The sequence below is a fragment of the Nanorana parkeri genome, unplaced genomic scaffold (genome assembly GCF_000935625.1).
Source record: "Nanorana parkeri isolate BGI_ZX_2015 unplaced genomic scaffold, ASM93562v1 scaffold96, whole genome shotgun sequence".
NCBI classification, from domain to species: domain Eukaryota; kingdom Metazoa; phylum Chordata; class Amphibia; order Anura; family Dicroglossidae; genus Nanorana; species Nanorana parkeri.
The window spans coordinates 2075787-2101913 of record NW_017306364.1 but is presented as its reverse complement, the minus strand read 5'-3'; the positions used below and the strand labels follow the sequence as shown (position 1 = coordinate 2101913).

Sequence of the window (26127 nt, the reverse complement as noted above, 5' to 3'; positions counted from 1 at the left end):
GCTTGAAGAAAACAGACGTGTTCTTCACTTCAATATGGTGTGCTGGTGACATCTTTAACAAGTTCCTCAAGTCGAGATTGCGGTCAGACAGACCTGTGCACACTTGCTGTGAAGCTTTTTGGTACATGCAGTACTGTGCCGTAGTATAGTATTCAATGCAGCATGACTCCAAAGAAAGTGCAGAGCAAGCATGGTGGTTACAAAAAGTGCAGAGCGGTAATGACTGACATTTCCGGAGGGTTCTGCAGCGCAGGAAAAACAAGTGACAGATTTATCAAAATTGACCCTGCAGCTAAAAGACAGAGGAAACCCCTGAAGGAGATCTCCCCAATGTACTTATGGAGGGGGACTTTCCCTCCAAGCAATAACCTCCTCCCCACCCACCTTCCTGACCACGCCAGAAGTCACCCCAAGAAAGGTAAGTGTTCACTCTTCATACTGTACTTTGTTTCATATTTTTGTGGTTAAAACATTTTTTTTTTTTTACCTATGGTTCAGAACAGATTAACCTCATTTACATTGAACCTTATTGGAAAATTTTTGATTCAGTCCGCAAACAAAAACCGGTTCGCGACCACGTTCGTAGGGGTCAGAACGGATTAACCCGATTTACATTGAACCTTATGGGGAAATTTGATTCGCGACCACAATCGTGAAACCAATTAAAGTTCATGAACCGAGGTACCACTATATTTTGTATCATACATGTCAATGGGAAAAATAGACAATCTCCCAAAAGTGTCACAGCAATAAAAAAAAAAAAAAAAAACTAACAAAATTGTTTACTTTTGTTTTTCATTTTTATTTTTTGTTTTGTGGTTTTTTTTTTTGTTGTTTTTGTTTGTTTGTTTTTTGTTCCTTTTTACAGGCAATTTTATAACCTATTCCCAGTCAGAAGGTGACATGCCACGCATCACCCTGTCCCACTGCCTGAAAAAGGGTTGGCAATTCCCTCCATCAACAGAAGAGAAAAGAGAAAACAGAACTTTACACAAATAAAAAGACAGAAGAGGAAGGAAAGGGGCAGAAACATTCTGTTGGAGGAAGAAATGCAATGCCAGGAAAAATCTGGAATTGGAGCCAAACAGGCTAAAAAAAAAAAGAAAGAAAATATTGGAGCCCAAGGGGTCTTCTATAGCTCAGGATCCCCTCAACCCCTTCCCTAAACAACCAGTTACACACGGTGGCTGCTGTAAGAAGGGGTTGAGGGGGACTAGTCCGAAAAATAAAAGCTACCCATTCCCACCCCAAGCCAGCCCCCTATGTCATCAACCCCATCCCATCTGCAGAACTCTTCAGAGACCCCTGAACACAGCAGGGTAAAGAGCAGGCAGCTCAGGGGCAGCGAGGCTGATGTAGTTGAGGGCTCACGAGGACGTACTGGTCTCTTTCTGTGACGGCTGGATTGGGTTTCGTTGCACGCCCTTCTGACTTTCCACATCTCTAAAGTGTTTCTCAACCTAGAAAGAGACAACCAGGTTAAAAAAATTGTATTACAGATGTACACATAAAATTACAATCAATCACAATTCTTTTCAGAACTTCCCAGATTATGGGACACTAAAATGCAAGGTTTACATTTATTTAACAGGGTTATTCACAAAAGGGTGAAGAGTTTGGAGGAGGCAGGAGAAGTGATCAATCTAGGACAACATAGCGGCTATGTTGTCCTAGACCAGTGATGGCTAAAGTTTAAGGCCCTAGTGCCCAAACTCCAACGCAAAATCAACTTCTCAAAGTGCCAACACTAAAAATAAGTTTGGTATTGTGTTTTAGTTTGGGCGCGGGGGTTTAAAAAAAAAAAAAAAAAAAAAAAAAAAAACCCGTTCAGCTTCACTGCCTTAGGCAAAATAAGGAAACACTAAGTCAAACTATTTTTTTTGATATATACTTTTGAAGTTAATTTTATTACAAATATTTTATACTCCCCCCCCCACTTAAAATGTATTGCCATCACACAGGGGATAAGCCCCTGTGTGATAGCATTCATCTCTTGATGAAACATGTCACCTCCAATACATGAGTTCTAGCACAGCACTGTGCTGGTTCTCCTGCGACAGCTGGGGGCCGGAAGACAGAGTACAGCGCTCCTATCTCACTGTTTACACGTAGCTGACTGGAGAACAAGACGTTCTCCACTCTGCTCCCCATCCTAAACTACTTCACCGTGGCCCCTGGTCCCCCAGAAGAGTGTGGGACCCCGAAAACCACGGCGGGGAGGGAGGTGGCCGGTGGAGGGGGGAGAACCAGCAGGGATCGCTGAAATCACTTGAACTAAACAAGTAGTGGCTTACACTCTTACATTTAGCCCTGTTTGCCCGAAGCAGAGCTAAAACATAGGAAAAAAAACCCACACCCGCCCAGTGTCTGGAACGGCATATCCCGTGCATTGGGCGATACAAATCCGACACCCCTGCCTAGACTCATGTGCCACCAGAGGAGCCTCTGCGTCATCGCTGTCCTAGATTGTTCTCTTCTCCTGCCTTCTCCAAAACTCTGAAACAGACAATTGGTGGACTGAGGGTGCGTGTAGCTTTTAAAAGAGACCCCTCCACCAGCCTTCAGTCCATGAAAACCTTTTAGCCACAGTGCAAAAACACCAACATGTTTCTCCAAAGATTCTAAAGTTTGTTCCGTTGAGGTTTCAGTAAAAGCAAATATAAAAACGAGTCTAACACTTCAAGAAGTATCAGATCTCCTGTATGTGTGCTCCTGCCAGATGACAGCGGGAGCCTATACTAGGGGCCACACACAGACAAGTTATGGAGCAGTGCCGTGACAAGTAGAAATGTAGAGACTGGCATTATGTCAAGTTCTATTGCTCATCACTGTCCGGATCACACAGCTTCCCTGAGCAGTCCCACAGCCAAGAGCAGCAGTCACTCCAAAAGGCAGATTAGGGAGTACTACACAAATGCAGAAGACCTGGGCACAGATAGGGATCCAACACTCCCGGAACCAGCAGAGAAACCTCTTGGCTCTAGTGCTGCAAAGGCTTAAAATAAAAAGTAAAGGGTGTCTCTTAAACAGTCAATAAGCGAGAGGGTCGTTCTGAGAAACTACTGGAGGAATACACAGTAAAATTGATTCTGACAACATGCAACCTTCCAGATGAAAATTTACCTGTAGTGTGAAACTTCTACCCAATCACTTCTGTGAACTAATCTAATACAAAGAGATACAATGAGATCAGTAGCACCATTGAGCCTATTTTTCGGGAGGTCTGGTATTTAACCAATTAAAAAAAAAAAATAAGTACTACAAGAAATGCTTAATCATATTCATCCTATTAGCGTTAATATCACACCACACATGATCAACAAAACCAAAAGACATCAGGTATACAACATGTACTTACTATTTTGCGAACATGACTTAGTGCGCTACCCTCTTTTCCTTTGCAATTTTCCACCTGGTATGGGGGAGAGATGACTACATCCTCCATAACTATTATATTTTTTTCTTGCCATTTACAGTCCTTTATCCTGTAGAGAAAGCAAACACAAAGCCATTGCGCTTATATGAGCAACTCCAATTGTAAGTGAAGAAAAGCTGGAGTGTTAATGGGACCCATTAAACGTTACAGAAATGAATGCATCACTCGTGAATATTTTTAGTCATGCTGAACATGTCACTTTAATACTGCGAGTCACTGATGCAGAACAAGCATATCAGTAAGCAAGTCTGATTTTCTTGTTGCATGCTTGTTCTGAGTCAGTAACTCACAAGTACTGAAGGTAGACCCAGCAAGGCAAACAGTTGTAGATGGAGGCCCGTCAAGGCAACATACACAATATGGCCAAACATCTGCACACACCTGACCTTCACACCTACATGAGCTTGCTTGACTTCTCTTCTAAATGCATTGGTATAAATATGGAGTTGGACCCCTTTAAGAGCCTTTACCCATTTAGGAAGGTCTTCCACAAGATTGTGTGTGGGAATTTGTGCCCATTCTGCCAGAACAGCAGATGTTGGATGAGAGGACCTGGCTGAAATGCAGCATTCCAACTCTTTCCAAAAGATGCTCAATGGGGATGAGTTCAGGACTCTTGTCACTACTCCAAAATCAAACGATATATTTATGGAGCTGGGCTTTGTGCACAGTGGCACAGTCATGCTAAAACAGAAAAGGGCCTCCACCACGCTGCTGTAACAAGGTTTGAGCTCAAATACTTTTGGCCACAGAGTATTTCTCCTGGGAGGTTTACTTTGGGCTGACCTTTCTTAGACATGCATGTCTAAAATAAAGATCCCTTGCTTTTGCCACCTCTTTCTGGTGTTCATAGCATTGGCTTGGATCCCTAGCCTTTTCAATACCAGAGAGCCGCAGCAACAGAGGGTGGGCCCAGGCGCAGCTTGAAGTGGCAATGCTGTCAGAGGGCAGATGTAAAGTGGTACCCACATGAATATCAAAATACTCGTGTGTCTACCAGCAGCAGCCCTATGTATTAAACTTCTTGAAGACCCTGCAATTTAATGTTGAGGCTGAGTAAGTACTACAACTGGCCAACAATGATGGTCAATGCAGTAACCCATAGCAACTAATCAAAAATTTAACTGATCCCCACTAACAGTAAACTGATATTTTGGGGGGGGGTTACCAAGTTGTACATCATCTCTTCCTAGATGAACAAGCCCAAAAACAAGGTTACTGGGAGCACTCACGTCTTATGAATGGTCTGGAATAACTGCTGTCCATCCACAGAAACTCCAGCACTGATGGCGTAGGCCTGGCTCATTTTCTCTTCCTTCTCCAATCGAGCTCTGCTTGCCAGCTGCCACGAGATGAACTTTTTTTAGAAAGCAATCAGTAATCTAGCATCATACAGTATGACATGGGTAAAAGCAATTGTGAATCACTAGAAAGCTCCTCTTTCTAGAAGTAGACTCATGGCATGCTGCAATTTAAACGTCACCAATCCTTAGCAAGTCAACGTGTTGCTCTTCACAGATCCACAGCATGTTTGAACAACTATACCAAACCCACTAATGGCAGAGAATCTCTGTGCCGACTACATCCCGTCCCAACATTTTCATGCTCTCCTGTGGACCCCACATCCTTTATATCTCTACAGCTTCCCTTCCCACCCCCATCTCTTCCACACTGCTCTTAGGATAGAAGCTTTGTAATCCGACCAGACTCTGCGCTGCCATTTCAGTGCCAAGTATCTGCTGAATTACCCTGAACCCCCATATTAAGCTAATCAAACAGCAGTTCTAGGTTTATATTCAAGGAAGACATACAATAAAACTCTCCAGCTGTAATGGATCTGCAAAAGGATTTGTAGTCAACTGGGTAGGGGTAGCCCCACTGCAAGGGTTAATAAAAAAATTTACTGGAATTTCTTCTTTAATCTGAGTCTTCAGCCAGAATACAGAAAGCACATCATAGGGTGACTGGGAGTGCATTTCCTAAAACACTCTGCTTCCCATTTCCCCAGTCACATTCTACCCTCCATGGAAGGTTGGAATGTGACTGGAGGCTGCGAGAAACAGTTTCGTACTGAATACTAAGCAAAAGGTGTTCAGTCTTTTAGTTCATTTTCTTTACAAAGCCTGTCACTACCAACATGCTGCAGAGAAGGATCATTGCTCTGTGTGAAAGCAGTGGCCTCTCTGCAGAGGTACAACATGCCTTCTGCTGAGTCAGAGATAGTCCAATCAGCAGGAAGTCTAAACTTTGCATGGCTATAGGTCCGGCTCAGCAGGTGGTTTGGTAGACCTCTGCAGAGAGACCTAGTGTCCTTCTCTGCAGCATGGCGGCCAGGGACAAGCTTATCTACCTGGACTGTGGCCGACTCCTAAAGAAAACAGGCCAAACTAAGATTCTGAACACCTTTTGCTTTGAGGCACCTGAAATGCATTTATCCGAAAGTTCAACTTGGTTTTAAGGGGCCCTTTACACCACTTGCAGTGCGTTCTGGCACAAATCTGACCAGAACGCACTGTCTCGCATTGAGGTTGGCTCACTTTTTTTGTGGGGCAAGAGGGGGCGTGGTGGGCCATTGAAGTGAATGGCACTGTAGCCACACCCTCCGGCCGCAAAGCAATCGCCTGCATGTGATCGCAAGGCACATTGTGCCTGCGGTCCGGTGCAATCAAAATAGTGCTTGCAGCATTTTCATTGCACCGCAACGGACTGGACCACAGGCACAATGTACCTTGCAATCCCATGCGGGCAATGGCATTGCGACCGGAGGGCGTGGCTACAGTGCCATTCACTTCAATGGACCACCACGCCCCCTCCTGCCCCACAAAAAAGTGAGTCAGCCGCAATGCGATGTAGTGCGTTCTGGCCAGAATCAGACCAGAACGCCCTGCATCTGGTGTGAATGTTTCCTACGAAACTACAAATAAGTGTGTTCGCAGATACCTCTCCTGCATAAAGAAGTTGAGCCACTGAGCGTGTAGACCTTGTTCCTCTCTGCAGCTCAGCATTTCATTTTAGATTTGGACTAAAATGTACCTTTTTTTTATTGGATTGTGCCAATCAGCTGCACAGAACAGTTACCAACTCCCTACCCTATGCCCAAACTGCATGGACAGCTCTTGAAGGACAATACTCTACCATACCACAACACACGTTCATTATGACCATCCACCTACCTTGCCGATGTTGAGAGAAGCTAGAGGGGGAGGAGTCTGTGTGCGATCATTCAGCACTTCTACATCTGATACATACTGCAGGTTAAGCAGGAGAATGTCGGCATGGTTGGGTTTTCCACTAGTTGAGGGGCACTCTGTGAATCAGGAGGTTAAGGAAACAGTGCACAAGATCTATTCCTACATCTACAGTTACTACTGAAAACATTCATTATCTGTACCCAAAAAAAAAAAAATCAGTCATATGAAAATATGCATTAAAGCAAAAATGCCGTACAAAGAGCAAAAATGCCGTACAAAGAACAAAATAAGTCTCTTCCAGATGACGCGGAGGATTGTCCATCAAGTGAAACAACCCAATGGGTAATCTTGTCAGAACCTTCCATAATGACATCCGAGACTTGACTGATATCCTATGAAACTCTACGGGGGAGATTAATCAAAACTGGAACAGTTGATTGGTCAACCAACCAGCTTCTCTCTTCAATTTGTTCAGCTAAGATTTGAAAATGAAAGAGAAAAGCCGATTGGTTGCCATGCACAGCTGCTAGAGATGTTGTCTGCTCCAGTTTTGATAAATCCCCCTCTATGTGGTTTTAAAATTCGATTTTTGGAATGTATGGAGTTTCTTGAATGGCTACTTTACTCACGCTCCGGTTTCTATTTATAAACAATTCACATCCATTTGCCCTGTGCAAATAGAAGCAAAAACGAACGGTTCTCAGTACATTCTCTTTTAGGTTGAATACAATATCAAATTATGGCCACTAGATGGAGCCGAGGAGCATGATTCCATCTCGTGATGCTGTCCTGGAAGACGTTATGGGAAAGTAGTATTTCCTGTGTTGTGCATCAGGACCTACCAAACCCTAAAATGTCTCAAATACGCCAAGGACCCGAGTTAACCTGAATATCATATTTGGTCCTCCTGGGGTGTGTCTCTGGATCCTAGGCACAGGGCCTTAATTTTGTCTAAGTTGGTTCTAAGCCCCGCCATTCAACAGTACAATGTTTGAATGAGGGCCCATTCACCCCCAAGCATGAGCATAGTGGGACAATTTAAAGGCTTCTTCTTGTGCTTCTGTAGGCGCGACTTGTCATATAAAAGGGCAGAATACGGCATTTGGGGCTCCATGGGCTTTTAAATGGAAGCACCTGAAAAACAAGCAGTATTAAAGTGCTCCCATTAAAAGTCTAAGGCCAAAAATGTACAATATTGCCCCAAAAGCAGCTCATGCACATTTTCAAGCTTCAAGTGACAACGCTCAGGCGTGATCAGAGGCCGCTGAAAGCTATGGGATTCCTCTAAGCCTTGACCCTGCTTAGGGAAAGGAGCTACAAAACACCTAGGGTGGAGTCCAATCAACAACGTGTACTATATACCGATGGCGGCGGATGCCGGCTGTCAGAATAAAATACCTGCAGGGGGATATTCCCTCCATCCAATCTTTTTAGGGTGCATGGAGGTATCTGTTAGGCTGGCTGTGCGCCACTAATACATAACTAAGTTCAGCCTTCCAATAAAAGTTCCCATGCATGTATGTGTCCCCAGTAGATTGATGCAGCAAGGTGCCCCAGAAGCTTAAAACAAACTTATCAATATTTAAAAATATTGATTACTGCAACGTCCATACCTATATAATCTAGGGGTGACATTTGTCTGCACAATCCAGGAGCCATTAAGCTTTGTAGTTTTCTACAACTTTAGGTACATCCTCTCTCATCTAGGGATCCATAGATTTCTAGGTTCTTTTTACAGCTTGCCAGGGGTTCCTTGGCAAGTGAGCATTGGTGGATTGATCCCTTGTCCACACCAGGGGTGGACAAATTAAAATGGAATCCAGGAGCCAGTAGGATTTTATTAGGAACCGGCTCCATTGACAACTAGAAAGCATCTCAAAAGTTAGGCGCCGGCTGGAATTTCTTAAAGGAGAACTATGGGGTCAGTGTTTTTCCCCATAGTTCTCCTTAGGGTAACGGGAGGACACAAACTAGCGTCCTCCCGTTACCCTAAGCTCAGTATACCGCGAGCTACAGCTCGCGGTATACTGAGACGCCGGAGCGGATCCCGACGTAGATTACGGGATCCGCCCAGCTGCATGAGTGACAGCTGGCTCTGCCTATCTAGAGACAGAGCCAGCTGTACCCGCCCCCTCCCCCGTCCGTTCCACCAGTCAGTGCTGGCAGATCGGAGCGGGGACTCCCGTCACGGCAGAGAGCCGTGACAGGATCGGAAGGTGAGCGAACCCGGTATGTGTTCGCTCACCTCCCGATCTACTGAGCCGACCTGTGACAGTCTCATTGTCACAGGTCGGCTAGAACTATGAGGCGAGTGGAAATCACTCATCTCATAGTTCTCCTTTAAAAGGAGCAATGTGGACCTGGCATTTGTCCAGCCCTGCTGTAGGCCATTTTCAGTCCCTCTGAAGCTTGAAATATTCCCATCTATGTTTACATTCCTATCATGCCTTGCTGCAGCTGTTGGGACACCCCAATTACAGGACAAGTGCCATGCATACTCTCATTACAAAATCAGTTTCCATGTAAGGTTTCCCAAGACCTCAGAAGACTGGTCATACAAGGTGGCCACAAGTCAATCAAACCCAACATACCAGGACAGCCTCTCAAACCTTTTTACCACAGGGGATCCCTTGAAATAGTTTAAGCCTCATATAACCACTAGTGAAATTATCTACAGTCCACGGTATCTTAACATCAAGTTTTATAAGAAAGAACATTCCCAGAGTATTTGACACTTGTGGCAGATCATTTTTCAACACCCCTCTGCTCTACCTGGTATTTTTAGTACTACCATGAAAAAAAAAAAAAAAAAACAGAAAAAAATACCCCCCATAGTAGTATTCATGTATTGTCCCCTTACATTGATGGTCGGTGTAGACCAGGGCTGGACAAATCCCAGTAGCCAATGCTCCTTACAAATTACAGCCAGTGCCCAACTTTTGAAGTTGGTTCTAGTTGTTGTCGTCAGTGGAGCTAGCTCCTACAAAAAAAAAAACCTGCTGGCTACCGGATGGAAAGACTGGTTCCTGAATTCCATATTACTTTGTCCATATCTAGAGTAGACCGGAGAGCAATCCACCAATGCTCACTTGTCAAGGGTCCCCTAGCAAGCTCTGAATATAACCTAGAGTTCCAGGGAACCCTGTTTGAGAAAGAGGTAGAACATGTAGAAGCCCAACAGCCATAGTCACTGGTCATCCTCCCTTAAGAACCCCACTGGGCACACCACAAAACTGGAAAAGAAAGCCTGAATATGGACGCCGATGTATTTCTCATCAAACAGCAAAGTAACAGGACAGAAACCATGAAGATAAAAAGCAAGGCATGTTGTATTATTAAAAGGTCATTACTAGGGATGCACTGATACTGGTATTGGTGCAAATGCTCCGGTGCCTTCCGGTATCAGGAAGCGCGTCATTACACGCTGCCCGGCTTCCTGATTGGCTGGGAAGACGGCTCCCTGGCCAATCAGGAAGCCGGGCAGCGTGTAATGACGCACTACCCGACTTCCTGATTGATCGGGAAGCTGGCCAATCAGGAAACTGGGTGCCATGTAGTGAAGCGGCACCTGTCTTTCTGATTGGCCGGGAAGCCAGCTTCATGCTCCTTCGTCACCTCATAATGGAGCATGGAGTCAGCTTCCTGGCCAATCAGGAAGCCGAGCGCCACGTCACTACACAGCGCCCGACTTCCTGATTGGCCAGAATGCCGATTCCAGAATGTCGGCTTCCCAGCTAATCAGGAAGCCAGGTGGCGAGTCATTACACACCGCCTGGCTTCCTGAATGGGACCTCCGGTACTCGGTATCGGTGAGTACTGGAAAAAAATACCGGTATCGGTGCATCTCTAGTGATTACAGCGACACACCACCCAGGATACCTCAGCTGCCGTGCAAAACTGAAAATAGAACAAACTACAATGTGCACAAACTAAAGTTGATATTTTTAAGCGTACCCAGGGCCTACCAAAAGCCAGAGGAGAACCAAATTAATGTCCTTCAGACAAACGGGCAAATGAGGAGACAATTGCTCTGCCGCTTTCAGATCCCTATTAAAAACATACCAGCAACTCAATATATGGACACGCATCTTTATCATTGGAATCTAAATCTTGGGTTTTAGATATACTACTGCCACACTTGAGTAGCAATGATATGTAGGCAACCTCCGGACGTCAAGCTGTGGTGCAATTACAAATCCCATCCCGTTAGGCATTGCAAGACCGACAACCACAGGCAGGACTCCCCGGTAGATGTTGAGGGAGATTTGTAGTTTCCCCACAGCTGGAGGGCTGCCATTTGCCTACCCTTGATCTAAACACTGGTTACCAAACATGGTGCATTACTTCAGCAAAATAAACACAGTGGACACCTTCTACTAGAAGGCAGCACACTAGTAGGTATCCTAGATCATAGTAGGGGGAACATAACTCTTCTACTATAGGTTACAGTCCCCCAGAAAATGCAAAGCCAGCCTGGCCGCTACCATAAAATACACAAAGCTGCAAACCATCAAAATAAAAATCTTATGCTGTGTGTACATGATGTCTGTAGCCCCATATCCCTCCTGGTGGGGTAGATGGTATATGGAGCAGGACATACACCGAGAACAGTATTCTCTGCTCAGCTGCATATTAATTTGTATCAAACTCACGAACCAGTCAGTCGAAACTAGAAATCATACAAAGCCAGTGATTGTAATGCCAACAAACATTCATAAAAATGTCAGGAGACCCAAGCTTCAATTTCAATGCACTGGCTGTCTGGCTCCTGCAACACTTGACCAGCCCTGTCCATTTCTGCTCTCTAAGCATATTGAGTTCAGCACAACTTCTCTATTATTTCTCATGAAAAGATAAAGTGAGGGCAGCCATGAGCACATAGCCTCAGCAGGATATCGCTGAAAGGTCTGGACATGAGCTCACCCTTTTAGTCCTGGCCTTGACCTATCCTCAGGCCTCTGATAACAACATGACCACACCACCACGTTAAAAGCTAACTGACAGAATTTGAAGACACCCACAGACTTGGAATACTCATCTCCAGATCTGGCCACTAGTATGATGTAGAAATGGGTTCTCAGTCTACTAGCAACCTGGGTAACCACTGCAGGTCCAACAGTTTCTTAGGAAGAATCAATACTGTACCCCAAGAAGACACTGGTAGAAGCTTTACAAAGGTACAAGAATGCCTGTGCAACAGTATGTTTATACATCACAATCCCTGTGATGTCCCCCTGAGCTGTCTGTCAACATCTTAGATCTATGGGTACTTTAGCTGGCTCTGCTAAATCTCCTAACCAGGCTTCCATCTCCACTCCATCGGAGGCAATGCTTGCTCCACCATCACTTCATTAGCAGAGGTCAAGATAATTTCAGGCCAGGAACCATCACCCCACCACCAGAGGTCAAGATAGCTTTAGGTCATGAACTATCACCAGAGGTCAAGGTTGTGCCAGGAGCCAGCACCAGGGGCCAAGACAGCATCAAGCCAGGAGCCAGCACCAGGGGCCAAGACAGCATCAAGCCAGGAGCCAGCACCAGAGGCCAAGACAGCATCAAGCCAGGAGCCATCACGCCAGCAGCAGAGGCCAAGACAGCATCAAGCCAGGAGCCATCACGCCAGCAGCAGAGGCCAAGACAGCATCAAGCCAGGAGCCATCACGCCAGCAGCAGAGGCCAAGACCGCATCAAGCCAGGAGCCATCATGACAGCAGCAGAGGCCAAGACAGCATCAAGCCAGGAGCCATCACCGGAGGCCAAGACAGCATCAAGCTAGGAGCGATCATGCAGCACCAGAGGCCAAGACAGCATCAAGCCAGCAGCCATCACCCCACCACCAGAGACCAAGGCAACTTCAGGTCAGGCACCATCACTCCTTCACCAGAGGCCACAATAGCTTCAAGTTAGAACCATCTCAGAACAAGTTCCCCTTTTTAGCTGGCTTTAAATATTCTCACCAGGACCAGATAAAGTTACTCTGAAAAGGTTCAGCTGAAGGACACATAGAAGCCAAAATACTCCTTAATAGGTCCTAAAGCCCATTGCCACCCTTGCAGAGGTATTTTTTTTTTTAAACATTCCAGCAATGTACACAGAAACTTACATTTTTTGTTACTTAGCCAGTAAAGATTAAAATTAAATTAGTTTTCAATGTTCTAAGAAGGGAGACAGATATGGGGAGGGGGCAGCATTGTGGCAGGATATGAGACCTTGCCTGAACCCAAGGCTGGACAAATCCCATGAGCCTGGTCACCAATGGTGCTTAAAAACTACAGCTGGTGACAAACTTTTGAGGTTCTCTAGTTGTCAGTGGAACTGACGCCTAAAAATCCTGCTGGCTCCTGAATTGGTGTGTGGCACATGCCATGTCTCTCTCCTCCAAACAGGCTGAACATATTCATTTATATGGATGTAGAAAGTCACAGTCACTTCAAAAGAATACGTTTCAACCCGTAGTAAGTTGTTGAAACATTTTGGTGTTGCGGTGACTTTCTACATCCATAGAAATGAATGACTGAGTATGTTCAGCCTGTTTGGAGGAGAGAGGCATGGCATGTGCCAGGCACCTTTTCCCCCCCTATAGGTACGCACACCTGTTGCATCAACTTTACAATACGTCATCGCATACCACCCAGACATCCATATATAACCCCTGTGAAGGGTGACTACTTGGATTTACGCCAAATAATGAAGAAACCAGCACACCAAGGAGGATATTCTGCAGCGGGGTTTACAGAGGATCCATGGTGTAAATTTTCAGCCAATAGATCATTGGTAGGGTGCTGCTTTCCTCTACATTATCGGCATCTTCCTCCAATCATGGTTTTGCCATAAGCAGTGGAAACATATTCCATAATGGCTTTCTCCATTATGAGCACAGTTTTGCAGGGTACCATTGGTTACGGTCACATCAACCCGCCCCCCCAAGTTACACCTCGTCTACAACCATGTGGCTCTAAATGAGGCTGGCCATTTGGTGATGTATAGGAGCACATGCGGATTGCAGGATCCTTGTCTGCTCATCCAATCACCAAGTGTCTATGGGCACATCTGACCAACCAGGAAGAGTTGCAATGGAGCAGGCCAGACCTGGGCCACTAGTGTCACCCAGCACCGATTAAGAATCCGTGATCGAAAGAGCGATGTGGCGACCCCATAGAGGCTGTGAATGGCCCATACAGCGTGCTGCCCGAACAGCCGCCCGACTGCTCACTGGCCGCCTAACCCACCCGAGTACAGCCAGCAGCCCCAGGCCTTGCCTCCAGCCAGCACCTCTCACCCTCTCCTCATGGAAGGATACTGAGCGCCAGCATCTTGCTCTGGTAGTCGAAGGCCACCACCTCTCCCTGCAGCCGCGTTTCCTGGCAGGTCCGGCAGGAGACCTGGGAGCCGACGCTGAAATATTCCCCCGGAGCCGCCATCTTCCAGCCGGCCTGCGTAACGTGCTGTTCGAACGGCCCTCCGACCTCAGCGCGCAACCTTAAAAGCCAACGTCAGCGAGGGGGCTGCCGGGAATTCACCTTTTTTCCTCGCCTGAACGTACGCCCATCTCGCGTGAGTTCACTTCCACCATCTTGGAAATTGGTACTTGCCCGTGTTGACGGACGCAGGGCGGGCGCCATCTTGACGTCGGAACGTGCCACATAGAAAGACGCCATTTTGAAAAAGGGGGGTGTTTCAATATACTTTATTGACAATGGAAAGGGCAGTACTGACGAGCAAGGGGAGAAGAGATAGAGACTTTTTCTTTTTTTTGTTTCAGGGATTTGGTACAAGCAGGTTGCTGGTGTGAATTTATATGCAACTTGTTGGGTGCAAACAACAATAAAAGAGATATGAGGAATATTTGTTAAAAGGACATATAATAAAAAAAATTACCTGCAAAAGAAGACTTTAGATTTACTTGTTTCACAGCTCATGGAACTGCAAGTGACATTATGAATACTAAAAACAAACCCAACTCTAAAATATAAAATAAAACACTAACACTTTTGTTTGGCAATAAATGGCGCGCAACATTTTGTATTGGTTTACTAAATACATTAAATAATTATATATATCATATCGTCTAGAGACGCCCGCTCAGATCTAGAGAGCTCCGGGCCGGCCGTTTTTCTACTTCGGCCGGCCCGGAGGCAGTTAAAGATAACTAAACTAAATAAATAACTAGTGCTTGGCTAGAAAAGCCCAAGCACACCAATTAGAATAAAGAGTAATTCATTTTCAAAATGTCCCCGTCAAAGAGGTGATGAACCACATAAACGAATGCTGCGACAAGTGAAACAAGGGGGTGGGAGGTCATCTGGATGACAGCTGGAAAAAGGTGAGAGGATCGCAGCAGCGCTGGTTTAAATAGGGATCTTCAGCCAGTCAGAGGCCACCAAAGGAAGAGAATCGTCCCGCCTAAAACAGTGAGTCTGCCTGGATACTGTAGAGGACCAATCACCTGTCAGGGAGAAAGCAGAAAAAGAGCGGGAAAAGCAAACAAGATGGAGGAAGAAAATACTACTAGTCACTGCAGTTCCATGAGGGGGGGCTCAGCTACGGTTTGTTCATCTCCCTTGTCACTCCTGAAATCTTCTCACTTTTGCACAATAAAGCCGCCTCTTCATTCACATAAGTCATCATTTTCAGAGTTTTACGTACATGGGTCCCCTGCCAGGCAATGTGGTCCCTCCCACCACGCTCTATGTCCCTACAGGATGCAGTAGTTGGACGGGTGGAACCACAGCACAAAGCGGGGGACATCCAACACACCTGGGAGATCAATTCATAGGGTGATAAAAAAAAACAACTATGTGGCTAAACTGCATAAGAGGGTGGGCGGCCAGTGGCTGGGGGGTTTTTTTTTTTTGGGTGTCGGGATTGACATCGTGGGACTTTTTAACATTTTTTTTTTTAATAAGGGAATTGTCAAAAACTTGTGTTTTTTGTTCAATTAAAGGATTTTTTCTAACGTGTGTGTTTCTTTACATTCTTTTTATCTATTAAGTGAATGAATAGGGGTACAACTACCCCTTACTCCTTCACAAGGGGGGCGGCATCTGGGTGCCCCCTTTATGAAAGGGTGTACCCAGCTGCAGATGAGCCCCCCTGCCTGCAGACCCCCACAACCGGGCCAGGGTGTGGGAAAGAGGCCCTTGTCCCCATGAGCATGGTGACAAGGTGCTTTTCCAGGGTCCCCCCCCCCTGGAAAAGCACCCTCCCAATGCCGAGGACATGTGGCCTGGTATGGTGGAGAGAGGGGGGCCCACTCTTCCCCATCCCCCCTTTCCTGCCCTGCCAGGCTGCTGCTCGGATTAGGGGTCTGGTATGGGATTTTAGGGGGGATCCATTTTTTGTTATTGTTGGGGCCCTAGTTAAAAAAGACCTAAAGGGTTTGGTATGAATTGGGGGTGGGGACCCCGCACTGTTTTTTCTTTTACATCAGGGGTCCCCCCTAACATTCCTATCAAACCTAAACTAAAGGATTTGGTATGAACTGGGGGGGTCCATACTGTTTTTTTTCTTTGAAATCAGGGGCCCCCCCTAACATTCCTACTAGAGCTAAAGGGTTTGGTACGTAGCACGGGGGCGGGCATGCTGTTTTTTTCTTTTTTTTTTTACGTCAGGGGTCTCCCCTAACATTCCTACCAGACCTAAAGGGTTTAGTACGTAGCACGGGGGCGGGCATGCTGTTTGTTTGTTTTTTTACGTCAGGGGTCGCCCCTAACATTCCTACCAGACATTAAAGGAGAACTATGAGGTGAGTGCTTTTCACTCACCTCATAGATCTAGCCGACCTGTGACAATGAGACTGTCACAGGTCGGCTCAGTAGATCGGGAGGTGAGCGAACACATACCGGCGTTCGCTCACCTCTCGATCCTGTCACGGCTCTCTGCCGTGACAGGGGAGGGGCTGGATTCCCCCCTCCCCGCTCCGATCCGCCAGCGCTAACTGGCGGAACGGACGGGGGAGGGGGCGGGTACAGCTGGCTCTGCCTCTAGATAGGCAGAGCCAGCTGTCAGTCACGCAGCTGGGCGGATCCCGGCACAATTGTCGGGATCTGCTTCAGCTGCGGCGTCTCAGTATACCGCGAGCAGCAGCTCGCGGTATACTGCGGCGTCTCAGTATACCGCGAGCTGCTGAGCCTAGTGTGACGGGAGGACGCTAGTTTGTGTCCTCCCGTTACCCTAAGGAGAACTATGGGGAAAAGCCTTAACCCCATATTTCCCCTTAAGAGTTTTGGTATGAATTGTCGGGGGAACCACAAACTGTTTTTTTTTTTATTATTCCTGTGGAGTGTCAAAAGTTACAAAGAAACAAAGTAAATATTTAATGTCATCCAAAAATTCTGAGTGTTGAAACAAATTGACTTTCAGCCCCGAATCCTGAAAAACAAAATAGCAAAACATCTGAAACAAAACATTTTTTACCGTCTTACATGTCTAATGAGCCTGTGCGGGTTGTAGAACATTATTGGTTGCTAGGAAACAGGCAGGCCTGGGTTAGATTGACTTGGATGTATGCCATACCTGGATTTCTGGCTGGGTTAGGAGGATGCCCGAGTGAACTGAACCCAGGCCGGCTCATCACTACCAAGCACAATATTTTTATATATTGCCATTTTTGTAATGTCCTTCCAGTCCTTAGTCACTGTGACCGCATTCATTTTCTTTTTCAGGCTTTGTTTTTCTTTTATTTGAAACCTCTTCTTTTCATACTTGCTGTCCTACAGTGACATCATTAAAGGATATCTATGGTCAAAAGTCAAACAGAAATATGTGTTTCTATACTGAAATTCCCTGAGCTGTATCCCACTCTTAATAACCATATCGATCTTATTGAAGGTGCCCATAGGATGTAATTCCTCAATGCACTTCCTGGTGTCACCATTCTCACAGAGCCTGCCTTCTGAACTACAACTCAACATCTGAACGATGTAACATTATCACTGCTTGCTGGAAGCAATGCATGGTGGGCTATGTAGTCTTGAGAAATGGAGATTGCATCACATCAAGCAGCAGGGAAAAATATGCAAAGCACCCTGGGAGTCCAGGAAGTTGTTGAAAATAATGAGTAGATAGAAGGCTAGATAGAAGGATGTGTTCCGAATGTCCAAAAAATGTGTCCGAATTTTGAATCAGAACGAAACGAATTGCCAGCTTATTGGCTGGTGGCTCTGATCGCACAATTCATTTCCAGCCGTCTCCTTCGATCAGCTGATCGAGGAATTCCGGCTGAAAGGGAGGAGACAGTCCCATACGTTGGCCGAATTTCGGCCGGTACATTAAAAACCAGCAGAATTTCAGCAGTCCATGGGCACCTTAACTTGCTTCACCAGGTAAGAAAAGCAATAAACCTTGCAGGACAGGTTAGAGGGGGTGGGGGTGTATATTTCACTTGGATTGGGGCTTTAACCCTTTCGCTGCTGCCAACATATTCCATATGCAGGGCCGGATTTCCCACTAGGCCAACCGAGGCCCGGCCTTGGATCAGCAAGGAGTAGAGGGGCAGCAGGTGTGTGGGATTCCTATCTCCCGACGCCTAGGACATGCAGTTCCGGGCGCCGGGTGGGTAGTTGTTTTCTACATTTAGCCCTGCTTTTGGCAAGCAGAACTAAATGTGCTGCGGGGAAGCAGCCTCTTGTTTTGTACCATTAATCTCGGCAATATCGCCGAGATCACTTGTATGCAACCTGCATACAGGGGGGCTATATTGAGGAACCAGGAACTGGGGCAACAGAGAGAGTAAATCCGGCCCTGTCTATATGTCTGCAGCAGTGGGCCCCCGTCAGCAGACTCCCAGCAGTCAGGAGTCTGTTTACATGTATAAAGCCAACTGTCTCCACCCGAGACCCCTTGCCATGCTTCCCGGGCTCCACTGTCATCTTGCGGGCCCGGGACTGGGACCAGCGAACCTCTTTTTAAGCTTGACATCTTTGATATTTATTTAACTCAGCGCAACCTCACCTTATATTGTACCAAAACAATTGGGTAATTGGAGCAAACAGGATCTGGAGCAGTTGCCAATGGCAACCAGTTAGCATCTCTCTACAGTTTGCTCAGGTAAGATTTGAAAATGAAAGAGAGATGCTGATTGGCTGCAGTGCAAATCTGCTCCAGATTTAGTGTACTCCAGTTTTGATAAATCCCCCCAATTGTGTTTATGTGCACTAAAAATTTATTTTTTACTGAAAATGTGGGTTTTATAAACAGTTGCGCTAATATTATGCGACATAACAAATTACAGGTGTCACCATTTTATTTTACAGGGTCTTTGCTCTCAGAAAATATATCATTCTGGAGGGTTTAAGTAATCTCCAGACCCAAAATAAACCCTTTAACATGTGTGTAAAAAACGCCACAAAAACAGATCTGGTAACAAAATTGTTAAGAGACCAAAAGGGAGCAAATAGACGTTCATTGTTGTGGTTTACATACACTTTAAATTCTATAAATTCTTCTTATAATTTTACACTCATAACCTTTAAGATCCTTATCGGAATATACCGCTATTTTGCAGCGCTCACCGGGTCTTAATCAGCCATAGTCTACAGTTCTGACAGGGGAGTAGGTGTATAATGACGGATGCGTGCTTAATGAAAGTGCAATTTTCACCTTAGGAAAAAAAAAAATCATTGATGTTTCCTGAGCGCTCATATAATTATATTATGGAAAACAAAAAAAGAGTTTATGACCTTGTAATTTTAATTCTAAGAATATCAGCTCAGTCTGACAATCTGCTTTGTTTGTTGCCGTTTTAACTTCTTAAAGAGACCCTGTTGCCAAATCCTACACAGTCAACTAAATGCGTACTGTATGCACTCTGTATAGCAGGGGTAGGCACCCTGAGCGCTCCAGCTGTGCTGCAACTACAAATTCCATCATGTTCTTCATCTGGGAGCCATGCCTGTGGCTGTCAGAATCTTGCAATGCCTCATGGGACTTGTAGTCCCACAACAGCTGGAGTGGTGAGGTTGCCCACCCCTGCTGTATAGTCTTAAACATCCATCCACCACTTACCCCCTCCAGCCGCAGTTTCACTTGCCAATGTCCTCCCAGACCCTCTGAGGTTTGTCAATGTCCTAACAGGCCCTGTGACATTTGCCAATGTCCTCCAAGGCCCAATGCTACTTTCCAATGTCCTTACAGGGCCTATACCACTTACCAATGTCCTCCCAGGCCCTCTGACGTTTGCCAATGTCCTCACAGGCCCTATGTCACTTGCCAGTGTTCTCCTAAGCCCTCTGCCACTTGCCAATGATCTCCCAGGCCCTATGCCACTTGCCAATGTCCTTCCACAACCTATGTCACTTGCCAATGTCCTCCCACAAACTATGCGATTTGTCTATGCCCTTCCACACATATGCCATTTGCCAATGTGCTCCCAGGCCCTATGCCACTTGCCAATGATCTCCCAGGCCCTCTGACATTTGCCAATGTCCTCCCAGGATCTATGATGTTTGCCAATGTCCTCCCAGGCCCTGCCCCTATGCCGCTTGCCAGTGTTCTCCTAGCCCCTCTGCCAATATCCCCCCAGGCCCTCTGACTTTTGCCAATGTCCTTCCACAACCTATGTCGCTTGCCAATGTCCTCCCACAAACTATGCCATTTGTATACTCCCTTCCACACATATGCCATTTGCCAATGTCCTCACAGGCCCTATGCCACTTGCCAATGTCCTCCCAGGATCTATGATGTTTGCCAATGTCCTCCCAGGCCCTATGCCGCTTGCCAGTGTTCTCCTAGGCCCTCTGCCAATATCCTCCCAGGCCTTCTGACTTTTGCCAATGTCCTTCCACAACTTATGTCGCTTGCCAATGTCCTCCCACAAACTATGCCATTTGTATACTCCCTTCCACACATATGCCACTTGCCAATGTTCTCCCAGGACCTTTGCCAGTATCCTCCCAGGCCCTCTGCTGGCTTGCCACATGGCATTTGGAATAGATCGTAGTTCCTCTTCAGTCTCAGAGTATACAGTATAATGGGGACCCTGAGTTGATGGGCGGCTCTGATGTGAAGGAAGGACTCTGAAGTATAGGGGGGCTTCTGATGTTAAGGTAAGAGCGGACCTCTGATGTGAAGAGGGAGGGGGACTCTGATGTGGCGGGGGAACTCTGATGTGAAGAGGGGCTGTCTCCATTGAGGAAATTCACCCTTGTCACTGAGAAAGAAAGCGATAGAAAATCCAGAATTTTAGAGTTACTGCTGAAACAAGAGGTGAGAGGAAATCCTTCACCAGGGACAAATCTCTCCCTCACTTTGGGATATTTCATCCAACTTCCTGTTGTGTCCTGTTTGGGTATTGATACACAGTAAATGCACCTCAACTCAAAAATAGGTCCTGCTGCATTTTCTTGCAACACACTGCAAAGAAAATCGGTGTGTGTTGTGGTGTAATGCAGTGTTGGGGTGACATTCATAGTCTTTGGGATGCTAAAATACTATGCATTGAAGTGGCAAACACTTCAGTGCAGTACAGTGCACCCTTGTCTTTTTCGGGGAGTCTCCAGTCCAATGTACATTTTGGCCCACTTGAGGTAAATGGCAAAAGAGGCCACACCTATCATGTTGAGGTAAATAGGAGGTGCAGAGTGGTGTGAGAGAGTGGTGAAGGACAGTGGACTTTACACTAAAAGTGGATATGTTCTTTAACAAAGATTGACTTTATTATTATTACAGACACCTCAATGAACTACAAATTAGCCTCCAGACATCTGAGGTGACTAAGAACCTCGCCCACCTCCCCACACTCTTATCACGTGACCAGCAACATCCGCACACTATAGGGTTGACCGAAGGACGCGCTAGGTGGGCGGGGTCGCCTGACGAGGAGGCAGGGGCGATGACGTATGTGTTCGCGAAGAGGTTCATTCAAACTGCGTGAGTTGCCCTCCTTGTTCACTTTATGTGGAGGAAAATTAACGGCAGGTGGGCGGAGCAGAGGCGGGTCACATGCTAGAGGCTGCGTTGCTATGAGACTCCGGGGCACCGGTGTGGCGGGTCGGTGTGGTTGCTGCCTTACTTCCTCTTGTGTCATTACTTGAGTGGACACGGCTGCGTTTTACTAGAGCCCGTTGGAGTACTGGTGGAGAGGATTGACGTGCTGGGACCTGTAGTTCCTCAAACCTTGTTAAAGTAATGGAATGGTGACAGGACTGGCACTGTGTGTTCAAAAATACTATATTTGTTTAGTGAACAATTGGCTTAATGTTACCGGGTAGCCTAAAGAGAACCAGTCACGACTGGGCTTGTGAGAGTGGATATTCAAATTATTATACTTGTGCAGGCCTAAAGGACAACTCCACCTTTAGTGAAGCTGTCCTTTTCTAAATGGCCCTGCTCCCTCCCCCACCTGTCCCTCCAATGAGAGGGGAGGGAGGAATCCCTGCAGGGGTGGGGATTAAATCTCATGGACTAACGCTGCTTCCATCGTACCTGTGACTTTATCGGACTTCGAAAGGTGTGTGTGGGGGTGTGGCAAGGGTTCTGTCATAAGCGCACTGCGGCACCAGAAATCTCACGGACCACTGCAGCTTATGAGCGTCTCCAAATCCACAACTACCACGCATGCGCCAGTCCAGAAATTTGGAGACGCTCATAAGCTGCAGTGGTCCGTGAGATTTCTGGACCTGGTGCCACAGTGTGCTTGCAGGCACGACAGAGCCCTTGCCACACCCTTGCACACACTTTTCGAAGTCCGATAAAGTCATGGGTCTGATGGAAGCTGCGCTTGGTCCGTGAGATTTATGGACTTGGTGCCGCAGTGCGCTTGCGTGCACGGCCGAGCCCTTCACACACCCCCGGAAGTCGGATAAAGTCACGGGTCCGATGGAATGATAGAAGACCAGTGCAGGATGGCTGCAGTGTACCACACCGGCTCTAAGTATTGGGAAGCAGGGGCGTAACTAGAAATTACAGGGGCCCATAGCAAAAGTTTGTATGTGGCCCTGTAATTTCTAGTTATGCCCTTGCAGAGCCCACCTGATGTCGCAAACAGCCCACCTGAGCGTGACCCTGCAGAGCAAGCCATAGCCTCTATGGTGGACTCTGCAGGGTCTCAGGTGGGCTGCACACCTCTTTCCTGTCAGCCCCGATCCACTGTCCGCCTTCATGGTCACTGGCAGGCCCGCCTCTTCCTTCGTCGGCCCTCCTCCGCTTCTGACCCTTGGCCCAGCCTTCCTCCTCCACAGGTGCTGGCTGTCACTGACTTAACAGCGGCTGTGAGGAGAGCACAGATCACTGACAGGTTGTCGGTGATCTAAAAGTGACACGTTCCGCCTCACACCCGCCAGTGACAGCCAGCAGCCTGAGATGCCATAGCGGCCCGCACGGCATCAGGGGGATGTCCTGACCGGGCCCCATGGTGATTGTTACGCCACTGTTGGGAAGAGTATATCTTACTTTCCTAGTACTTCTCCTTTAAAATGCTTGCTGGATAGAATTTATATAATATTTATGATCAACATTTCCTGTTTACCTGAGTAAAAGAAAAATATATTTGTTTTAAATCTGTCCTGACGATAATAAATACCAAACATGCACAAAATCACTCCATGTTTCCTTTATTTGTACAAAACAAATGACAGATTGACATTCAGATAGTTGGTGCTGCGGTTAGGCCGTGTCCATGTACAGTCTGCTGTCATTCTGTGTACATTTAAAGTAGTTGTAAAGTCACAGCATATACTACCGGTATGTCAGGGGTAGGCAACCTTGGCACTCCAGCTCCCATCATGCCTCGGCCTCAGGGGGCTGTGTCCTTGGCTGTCAGAGTCTTGCAGTGATGATGTCACATGGCTTGCCTGATGAAGGGACTCCTTGTGACCCTGAAATGCTGTTTGCTTTGTAATATGAATTTGCGTCAACAAAAGATGTGCTTGCATCACAGCTGGGGTGCCGGTGACCCCCCTTTATATAAACGTCCATGTTCTTCTCCAATGATGTCCACATCATGTGATCCCTTACACTTTCTGTGGACTCCAAGCTTCTGGCCCACTTTGCCTCCTCCTATCAGCTTGGTGTCTACAGAAAGGATGACAACACTGCTCCAGAGCGCTGTCACCCTAGGACCGGAAGTCTAATCTGGAGGATAACCAGGTAAAGAAACCCCACTGGAAAGAGTGGAGGGTAAGTTACTGCTTTATTCACTTTTATTTTTAGGTTTCTTTACACCACATCAAGGGTTCTTACTGTCTTTTGTGTAAATGTTTTATTCACAGGTGAAATTTAAGGATCTGCACATAGTAAAGGAGGGATATCGATACTGTGAAGTTGTAGCACTGGGAACAGTCAAATATCAATTTCTCCTGTAGAATCATAAGGAGCCTTGGGATGGTATAAGAGTGATGGTGAAAAGCTGTTTCAGGTAAGTAGTGCAACAACGTGGGATTATATTGGCTCATAGAATAGAAAAGAGCAGTCATTGTGCTGCCTTACTAAAGTGGTTAGCACTTCTGCCTTACAGCGCTGGGGGTCCCCGGTTCAAATCCCAGCTCCTCTTTAAATCTGCCCTGTGTGCATGTGAGGTAGGGACCTCAGATTGTAAGCTCCTCGAGGGCAGGGACTGATGTGAATAAGCGCTGTGGAAATTGTTGGCGCTATATAAATATATAATAAATAAATAAGATAAAACAAACTTGTCAGCTGTCCCATCCAGGGACAATTATCTCATCTACTGTGTATGATTACATGCAGACTGCTGCTGACAGATGCGGTGGTGTTCTGTCGAAAACTTTGATTTCTCGAGATCTCCAATGACGTTACGTCCAGTTGACTTGCCAGTAAGAGGTTTGGATGAGTAGGCTCTGGTGCGCATGTGCCACCCTATATATTCCTATATACATATCAGACAGCAATAAAGTATTATAATCAACTAGGGTGAGACTAATCTAGCATGTATTTAATCTGAGTTGCCCCACTCCATATGGCCGCCAGAGTCAGGCAAGTATCCTCCCGCGCAGTAAAGGGAATTGGAGACCTCGATAAGGCTTCTGAAGGTGGGTAGGCGCAGTGCAGAGCATTGTCGAACTCAATGAGGATTAGGAAAATGCCGTGGGTGGCGCATCTGCACTAGAGCCTACTCATCCAAACCTCTTACTGGCAAGTCAACCGGACGTGAAGTCATTGGAGATCTCAAGTAACTGGCGTTTTCAACAGAACTGAGGCTGTCACCTGAACTGGGATGTGAATGGGACACCTGGGATTCCTGCTACAAGAATGTCTAGGTTCCGGCCAGGAATCCCAGAACACACCCATGTGAATGCAGCCTAAAAGTCGCGCTTTTGCTAGCCAAACACACACACCATTTAAACAGCTTTACACCACAAAACTGACTGAACATCCAAAGCTTCATACCATCAGTAGTGGAGGAAATGGAGAGGAACGGTTAGTGGCAGGTTGTGTCTATCCATTTGGTCAGTTTTGCAATGGTAAGGTGGCTTAAAGAGGTAGAATATTGCCCAAGATCCTAATTGCCAGAAAAACCCTCCTCTGTGCGCCTCTCTGATTTAGGGCTAGTTCACACCAAGTGCAGAGCAGTTTAAGAATGCATCAAAAACATATCTCATGTAATGTATTCCAATGGTATTTTGGGCTCTAGTTCACACCATAGCATTCAGGTCCAGTGCATGCGGAAAAACTGCTGCATGCCCTATTTGTTCTGCTCTGGAACGCACCAAAACACATGTAAATGCATAAAAAATGAATGCAAACGCTCCAGACTACACCTGAAAGCCCATTTAAAAAACACAAAAAAACACTGCACCGGAACACATAAAAAAACACATGCAGAAACACATTCACTACAGGTCCGGATCTGGTGTGCACAACCCTAAGCCTGTGAACAAGCCTAACTTCTGAACTAAGCTCCACCTACTCATCCATCCATTGTCCTATGAGAGCACTTCAGAGGCCATTAAAAAGAATGCATGCGGGTAAGTTGGGCTTAGCATAGACACCAGGATAGTCAGGGCCCTAGCAACAAAATGAAACAAAATTTCAGATTGCACTAAATGTGTTTCTTTCTTTGTCAATTTCCTTCATTCTTATTTTTCACTGCTCCGGTTTATTTTTTTATAACTTTAGTTGTGACTCTCCGTTTTCTTTTCTATGTCCATTAATATGGCGCAATGACATTAAAAATTCATATGAAGTGTTATCGCCATAGAAACCTGTACCAGAGAGCTGCTGGTAATTACAAGGCCTGTACCCCGGAGTGGCACAATTGCAGCGGTAATTGCAGCCATAGCTATAGGGACTGGTACTCACGGGTAGTTCTAGATCCGTTGATTTGACATCGCAATCAGCAGATCCGTACAAGGATCACACACTGGTTCCTTTTTACAGAACTGCCTGCTGCTGCAGGTTTCTTCTTACACTAGGGCATGTTGTTTGAATAACCCAGGGTCTATATATAGAAAACTCATGATAATAGTAAAAGTGCACCTGTAATTCAGTACTAAAAATAAACAGCGAGGGACATAGATGCTGTATTTGGTCTTCCTGTGATGGAGG

At 46.3% G+C, this 26127-nt stretch overlaps 1 protein-coding gene across 1 annotated transcript; it reads right to left on the bottom strand.

Annotated features, from left to right (window-relative positions):
- Nucleotides 1-843: 843 nt before the first annotated feature.
- Nucleotides 844-14121, bottom strand: LSM12 (LSM12 homolog). Its single transcript, XM_018552726.1, has 5 exons — nucleotides 13928-14121; nucleotides 6610-6743; nucleotides 4669-4778; nucleotides 3359-3485; nucleotides 844-1460 (listed from the first exon to the last, which is right to left on the bottom strand). The coding sequence occupies exons 1-5, from the start codon at nucleotides 14046-14048 to the stop codon at nucleotides 1368-1370; spliced, it is 585 nt and encodes a 194-aa protein (XP_018408228.1). The 5' UTR covers nucleotides 14049-14121; the 3' UTR covers nucleotides 844-1367.
- Between the last annotated feature and the right edge of the window lie 12006 nt (nucleotides 14122-26127).